At 39.4% G+C, this 8,143-nt stretch overlaps 1 protein-coding gene across 1 annotated transcript; it reads right to left on the bottom strand.

Annotated features, from left to right (window-relative positions):
• Positions 1–1,570: 1,570 nt before the first annotated feature.
• On the bottom strand, positions 1,571–7,518 carry LOC103712736 (protein NSP-INTERACTING KINASE 1-like). Its single transcript, XM_008799344.4, has 11 exons — positions 6,922–7,518; positions 6,704–6,836; positions 6,471–6,542; positions 6,186–6,329; positions 6,013–6,084; positions 5,854–5,913; positions 5,220–5,317; positions 3,719–3,868; positions 3,263–3,604; positions 2,385–2,764; positions 1,571–2,154 (listed from the first exon to the last, which is right to left on the bottom strand). The coding sequence occupies exons 1-11, from the start codon at positions 7,022–7,024 to the stop codon at positions 1,834–1,836; spliced, it is 1,875 nt and encodes a 624-aa protein (XP_008797566.1). The 5' UTR covers positions 7,025–7,518; the 3' UTR covers positions 1,571–1,833.
• Positions 7,519–8,143: the final 625 nt, after the last annotated feature.

The following is an 8,143-nucleotide window of genomic DNA, read 5'->3' as shown; positions in this document are numbered from 1 at the left end:
CTACATTAGCATTATTCCGTAGCTTACGCGCCCTATTTGGTTTTCTTAATTATCTTTTTTTTTAAAACATATAAAATTCGATATAGAAAATAAATTTGGTTATTCTATTTTTGTATCTATTTTTTTAAATAACTTTCATTATTTCTATAATAAGTGAAAGTGAAAAATTTACTGACTCCCCGAGCTTCGTTGATCATCTCTCCGCCCGATATTAAGCTATTTTCCATCCCCAGCTATATCGCTGCCCCATTCCTACAACCCTCCTTGCTGCTCTTTTTGCCTGACATGAAGCTCTCCCTCACTTATGAGCATGTTATCATGCCTATACCCTCATTGTTAAAAAAAGAAAATAAAATCAAACATATTTTTTATTGTCAGAATTCTGTGGCAACAATGCGGCCTTAGGTTTTTTTTCTCCTTCTAAAAAGAACTTGTCTAATCATCACGCCCTTATGTTAGTCAAATCATATTTGAGAATTGGTTAAATTCAAATTTTTTCAGCTTAAGTAAGTTGAGACACTGCCAATTTCTTGAAATTATTGGATATTAATTCTATTTAATTTTTTTGAGGAATCAATGAACAAAGGATATAAACTTCTTGGTGGTCATGTATAATTTTCACTTTTTATCTCTGTTTATCTTCTAAAGACTCTGATATTTATTCTTTTACATCTATTCAATTTTTAAATATTTAATTTATGGAATTCCTCTAACACGTGTGACTCCTCCAAGTCAAGTAAATTGGTGCAGATAGGACAAGTCTTTCGTGAATTTTCCAACCTTGCTCTTACTACCAATAGACCAGGATTTGGTTGGGCCTACTCGTGTGCCGTTCGGCCCAAAGTACCATGCGCGTTTCTCAGCTCTCACCCAGCCCAGGCTCAATTCTAGGAATGCGATCAGCTCTGAGAGAGAGACTCGAACCTAGCCAGGCCCAACCATGGACCTTAAATTTCGAGCTTACTCGCATATAAGCAAAGCCCAATAACTACCCAGATCCGCCCTGTTACCAGACGTGGTAGAACCTGATGTCGTTGGCTCCAGATCAACAGCGAGAATAACGTCTCTCCATCGTGCATGGATGCAGACCAACTTTTGGTGATGAAACTCCTCCGTTTGTCCAGCTTTTTGTCCCAAAAAGTGCCATTTTGTTCTCCTCCCCGTGATACATCCGGTTTGTTTGTAATGGACCCTTGATTGATCGAATTGCTGCATGGAGTCTTAGGCAGCAAATAAACTCTGTATTCTTTTCCTTATTCAACAAAAGCCGGGTTGTCATTACCTTCCTTTACATCAAAACAGAGTCGCCTAAAACCAAATGAGACCAAATAAAGTAGATTATATCTTCTCCTTTCTCAAGCCAGCATCTCCAGTGACCCATTAACCATCTATTGCATGATAGAAAAAACTGAACTCAACTGGCTATATTTGCCTGATCAGAGATTGGGTAGCAACAAGCATCCGAGTTCCCTGCATCTGGGAGCATTCGGTCAGTGTCTCTGCTGTGGCGACTCAGCTTTGTCTTAGAAGAGGATCTTCATATAATGAACATAAAGCTGCACTTGCTGCAAACGAAGGAACCAAATTGCTTACAATTCCCTTCTTATGATTCAATCACATCACCTATGCACTGTCGCAATTCATGATAATATCATGTTATTCTATACAAAATGCTCATGACCCGTTCGCATTCTTCAACACTCGATCAAGACTGACTTAACTACCTCAATAGCTATTAAAACATAGTGGCCCTGATATATACTACACAAACTCGTCTCGTACAACGGTCATGGCTTGTTTATCTGCATTAATTCTCTCTTTATTATCGATTAATTACCTCGGGCCAGATAGCTCCATTGCTTGGACCAGCAGCGAGGAGTCATCAGTCAGGTCAGAGTAGCGTTCTGAGGAGGAGACTTCGGGCATCTTGAACTTTGGGGCCTCCGCTCTCTGAGAGGCTTCCCATCTCTCTGCGAGTCCATCGCCTTCTAGCATGCGGACCACCTCGGACATTTTGGGCCGGTGGCTGGGGAGATACTGCGTGCATAAGAGTGCCACTTGGACCGTCTCTTCGAGCTCAATCCGATCATAGTCATTCTTCAGGTCCTTGTCTACAAGCATGTCGAGCTTCTTTTCTTGGTGGATTTTCTTCACCTGAAAGGTTAAACAGGCAGAGAACATTTCTTACATGGTGATTGAGAGCATAAATGGCCATTTCAGCTGTGGTAGGGGATATCAGCAATGTTGAGCATAAGGTGGCTGAAAAACAATGGATGAATTCGGACTGCTTTACACACACACAAACACACACACACACATAGAGAGGGAGAGAGGGAGAGAGAGAGAGAGGTCATCAAAAAAGAGTTTGTGAAGTTTGTGCTTACCCAATCAAGCATGGCTCCTTTCTGGTTTGCTGCCTTTCCAAATTCCATGGCTCTTAGACCGGTAATCAGCTCAAGGAGAAGAATTCCAAACCCAAAGACATCAGTTTTCTCAGAAGACTGGCCCGTGGAGAGATACTCAGGAGCTATATGCCCGACAGTGCCCCTTACAGCAGTAGTCACATGGGACTCCCTGTGATCAAGAAGCTTTGCAAGCCCGAAGTCTCCTACAACAGCCTCACAGTAGTCGTCCAGCAATATATTAGCAGCTTTCACATCTCTGTGAATGATCTTGGGATCGCACTGCTCATGTAGATAGAGTAGACCCCTTGCAGCTCCCAAAGCTATTCTCTTTCTAGTGCCCCAATCCAGTGCTGGTTTTGCTGCAGCAAATATAAAAAACTAAAAGATTCAGGGTACATTCATGTATACGAAATTGGTAAGAAAGTCATATTGGTCTTCTTGGACATGCTTGATCAAGCTGTTATAAGACTACCATATGGAGTTCCATTGCATGCTAGAACAAGATGATCTCTAGGACCCAATCTCTAGGAGAGAGGAGTTGACTTACAATTTGTGTACTGTTATACAATATATCTCATGTCATAAAATTAAAATTTCTCATCTAACACCATTGTCCATGATTCCTTTTATTGAAGTCATGGTATATATTTACTACTAAAATCTCAACAATTGCCATTATCCTATGCTGTCGTTAGTCCCTAATAAGAACCATCAAGCAACAAGGCTCAAAAAATTAGAGGACTAGATTCAGTTTTGACATCAGATAGCCGTACAACATTTGAATCCTTAGGATAACGACTCTTGCAGCTATGAACGAATCATGATGTATGCACTATAGCTTAGGCACAACATTTTACCTTTGAGTCGGGAAGCAACACTTCCATTAGACATGTAAGGATACACTAGAAGCCTCTCTGTAGGAGTCATGCAAAATCCATACAGCCGGAGTAGGTTTCTATGCACTGCTAAGCTTATCATCTCCACTTCAGTCTGGAACTGGATCTCTCCACCAGCAGCATTTCCATCCTTCAGCCTTTTAACAGCTACCAATGTTCCATCTTGTAGCTGACCTTTGTACACATTTCCGAAGCCACCTTTTCCTAGTATGTTTTTGCTGCTGAAGTTATTTGTTGCAATCTGAAGCTCTCTAAATTGGAATCTTCTCAGATTTCCAAGACAAACCTCCTCATTGTGTTGATCTGAAAAGTGATATTATGCTTAGTCTAGATGGATCAACACAATTTTTTCATGATTTCAATCAAAAACTTAGAGAAATGATTCGTATCTTTTGCTTATCTTACATTTTCACTTACCATTTACATCAAAGAAGATTTGTTGGTTATGTCTTTGCCTCCACCAAAGAAATAGCCCAAACCCAAGGCTAAGTAAACAGATGCTTCCAAGGCTGGAAACAAATGCAATGATGACTTTGTGACTTTTGGGTCTTCCTGGGGTTGGAGAACCTTAAGTAAAAACAGAATGAAGATCAAAATAATAGAAATGATAAGCCCAAGCAGTATAAAAGGTGTTCAATCATGACAAGCACTAGCAAGAATAGCAATTACAGAGTAGAAGAACTAATCCCAGCAACTTGAGTATAACTGGAATAAAAAGATGGTTGTAAATTAACCTTTGAGAGCTTGTGTTGGCGTGTGTTTAGTCCCATACCGTTTGTGCGCTAGAGGGATTTTGGATACCTATACAGAGCCAGTGAACCCAAATAATACTTTTCGGCTAACCTTTTTGGATGAGGTCTTGGATTGTTGCAAAGGATATTGGAACAAATCCGGCCCTTGATCAATGTAGACTAGACGACACTACAACATGAGCTCTTTTAGGGCTGACCACAAGTCGACTTTGGTGTTTCCGATTGAATTTGAACTCAGGCTAGCAAGGATGCCAAGGCTTAAAATAGGGAGAGTATATAAGAGCCCATATTGGCATATGTTTAATCACCATATTAGTTATACATTAGAAAGATTTTGGATACTTATACAGAGATAATGAACCCAAATAATATCTTTCGGCTAGCCTCTTTGGGTAAGATTCTAGGTTGTTGCATAATAATTGCATGTATATTTTTATGCAGAGAAAAAAATATGGAAATAAATTTGTAAAAACGCAAAAAAAGAAACTCAAAATTAAACGTGCTAAGAATTTGACTGTACAATAAAATCTGTCATCTATAAATGGCAGAATGATGATGACGGCACTTCCGCAGGGAATTTTACAACAAAGGAGCAACAGGGAGTTCATCTAATGTCCAGAACTGTCCAAAAATCTTTTCGGGCAACGAAATTGTAACTGTTAAATTGCAAAAGCTGATCAGGACTTCACTGCTGAAAACAGATCAATTTCCACTTCCAATCTATTACATGCATCAATACTAACCCATTAGCAATTATTCTGTGAATTTAGATGGCTTGGCAGGAAGTATATTGGTGGCAGTATCAAACTGCTAGGTGCAGCGCAAGAGCTGATGGCAATGAAAGAGGCAAACATTTGGACTAGGTGGATAGAGATATTCACAAATAACTCTTGGCAATCATATTGCTGACTACCAAATTCACATTATATTTTCTAATTCTGTATAGAGAGCCAGAGTTTCGGAATTTAAAGATTTCGTCCTACATATACTGGTTGAATTTCAATTTAGAAACAAATGTTACAAATTATTAGATGCAAGCTAACCATAATCATATGCCAAATATCAATCCCATGTAACCAAATAAAGTAGTTCATTCAGAAAATATTATGAAGTAAAAAAGAAGAAGAATTTTTTTAAGTGAAAAACTGTAGAGTTAGAATCAGTACTTTGTGAATTATTCAAGTTGAAGGATATTGGCATATGTACAGTCCCATAGCATTCTTGCTCCGAACCAGTGGCACAGATTAAAGGATTCCCAACGATGCTGCAGCAAAATTAAAGTTAGCTTTAAGCTCAGCAATGAATCATCTTTATCGTAGAGGTAAGTGGGAAATGCAAGAGCAGAGCATATTAAATAAAAAGAAAACCAAATCAATCGCCTATTCTGCTAATAAGTATTGCCCCTAGACCCTGGTGGAAAGAATGATGGTTTGCCTCTTTATATTTTAGAACACTCATTTATGTATTTCATGGACAAACTGCAATAAATAAATAAAGAAATAAAAGACTGGCCATGACAAAGGAAACAGCTCTCAACAGGTAGGAAGCAAGACCATGATAAATAATTGGGCTAGTCTTGATGGTTACATTTATGAATAAGATGCCTTCTTTTTTTTCAGCATGCTTTTGCTGAAGTGCTTTTTGGTGATAACTTTATGAGCTTGTTGCTCAGTTTAAGAACCCTGATCAACAGAATGTGCATTTAATGCAGAGTATAAAAGTTCAGAACAGGCATGAACTACTCTATAGAAATCCTCAAATAAATAGAATCCATACGAAGAAGGAAAGGGAAAGACTTACTTGAATGTTCTAGCTGGAAACCTGGGTACAGGACCCCTCAAATTATTATAAGACAAGTCCCTGAAGCATGAAAACCAGAGAGTCCCTTCCTTGGGTTAGAAATGATCAGAGGAGAAAGAACTTGGTCAACCCCAGTCGAGAGGAGCCAAAAAGACTTACAGAAAAATAAGTTGTGTGATTTTAGCCAGAGACATAGGAAATGGTCCCGAGAGGCTATTATTGTTGAGCATCCTGCTCTCCACCAAAGAGATGAGAAGAGAAAAGAATTAATAAGACATTGGCACAAAATTACAGAAGCTGCTTAAAAAGGTTTTCTGTTTATCTCCACTTACAGGTATCGAAGGCTTCTCAGGTTGCCTAATGAGGAAGGAATTTCACCAGAAAAGTAGTTGTTGGAGAGTTCGAGCGTGCGAAGCTTTGAGAGCCTCCCTATCTCTGCTGGTAGCGGTCCTGATATGTTGTTGTTCTGCAGAAGCCTACACAAACATTCCCCACACACCCAAGTGAGAGACAACTCCTAACCAAGATGTGCTCAGGGAGAGAAATTGAGGACAGGAAAAGAGAAGAACATATTTAGAGAGAGACAGAGAGAGAAGGGGAAAAAAAAAAGAGCTTACACAGTCTCAAGATTGGTCAAGTTCCCTATGCTTGGAGAGAGTGTACCAGACAAATTCTGGCTTGGAGTTCCTCTGCAACAATGCCATCAAAACAAATTCAAAACCTCCATTCCCATTGCCTCCCTCACTTTACAAAGAACATAGGTGTCAAATCAAGAAGAAAGCATGCATTTTATCCCCCCAACATGATGAGAAACAGAAGGGATTAATTAATAGAGGGTGATGGGAATTACAGGGTAGTGACTAATTTCTGAGATGAGCATGTCACCATAGTCCAGCTGCAAGGATCAACAGAGTCCTTATCCCAGTTCTCAAGAACATTATGCGGATCCTTCAGAAAGGCTTTTATGCCCATCAAAGCTTGCACTGGAACAGAAAAGCAACGGGTCAAGGGAAAAGTCTATCTCGCTTCATTGAAGAAGATTGGGAGAGGAAGAGAAGGAGATGCTACCTTCAAAGTTGACACCTTTAGGCGAGAGAATAGCAGCTGCACAAGCCCAGGACCAGAAGAAGACCATCCAAAAGATCCAAGCTTGGCCCTTCTTTGCCCCCATGGAACCCCCAGCCTCCCAAGAACACCAATACAACGAAACTACGGCCTGCGAGTGGTTTTGAAGCTTGCAAGGGGAGGTTGCAGTGGAGTCAGTCGATCAAATCATTGATGAGCTCTTTCTTACCTTCATCTCTGATTGTTTTCTGGCTTCTGCGATCGGACCAAGCAGGCAGCCTTCTTCATGCCTCTCTGATGTCAGCGAGCATGACAAAGGCTAGGCTTTGGTGTCTCGGAAGCATGCGAAGAAGAAAGGAAGGTGGAGCACAAACATGCCTGCCACTGGGTTTTGGCAGAATGAGGAAAGTGGGTATAAAAAATAGAGAAATCCAAGGAGCTTCGCAGTTAGTAGTGCAATGGCGTATGATGCTTCAAAAGAATCAACAACAGAAAACTCCTTGGTGGGCGGGTCGGTTGAATCGCTTGTTCGGGAAGCGTGTTTGGGAGAATATAATGGCAGATCAAAGAACGAGTAGTTTTATTTTCTTGAGACTAAGTTGGATACGTTATTTGATGTGTGAGAGAGAGAGAGAGCGGAAAATTCCTCTGCTACTTTGAGCGTGTAAAAAAAGAAAAAGTGTAAGAAATAAGCAAAGTATGATAAATAAAAAGCCACGGGATCACGGCACGCCTAAATTGCATAAAAGTTGCATTCTGATAGGGATGAAAGCTAATAATATTGAACGGCGCTACGTGTACTAGATCCATCGTACCAGCTTAGAATCTAAAATAAATACCAAATAAATAAAATAAAAAATACTTAAAAAATTTAATTAAAAAATATTTAATTAAATTGAGTCGGTTCTTCACTTCTTCTACACCACTCTAAAGAAGACACTAAAAGCCTCTTTAAATAGAACATCATATAGGTGGATGTTTGATTTCTATTCAAAATTAAAAAACCAACACTCATTAAACGATAAGACTTGAAAATTGTTCTAAAAGAAACAAGAAAGCATAATAGAACTTGGAATAAAATCTTAAAATCATTAAAACTAATGACTAACTAAATAAGAATTCTAATATGATTATGACTTGACAATAAATCCCAACACTCTCTCTCTCTCATTGTAAAGTCCATGCCAACAATATTGGACTTATTGATGTCGTGAAACATAAGAGC

Source organism: Phoenix dactylifera, chromosome 1 (genome assembly GCF_009389715.1).
Source record: "Phoenix dactylifera cultivar Barhee BC4 chromosome 1, palm_55x_up_171113_PBpolish2nd_filt_p, whole genome shotgun sequence".
In the NCBI taxonomy this organism is placed as follows: Eukaryota; Viridiplantae; Streptophyta; class Magnoliopsida; order Arecales; family Arecaceae; genus Phoenix; species Phoenix dactylifera.
The sequence above is the reverse complement of the archived record's forward strand: the minus strand, read 5'-3'. Positions and strand labels throughout refer to the sequence as shown.

Excerpts from the sequence above, each read along its gene's own strand:
- LOC103712736 (XM_008799344.4), bottom strand. The coding sequence starts at position 7,024 with ATGGGGGCAAAGAAGGGCCAAGCTTGGATCTTTTGGATGGTCTTCTTC. Across the intron at positions 6,543-6,703 it reads CAGAAATTAGTCACTACCCT|AGGAACTCCAAGCCAGAATT; the intron begins GTAATTCCCATC and ends GCATTGTTGCAG. Across the intron at positions 5,914-6,012 it reads ATCACACAACTTATTTTTCT|GGACTTGTCTTATAATAATT; the intron begins GTAAGTCTTTTT and ends TTCATGCTTCAG.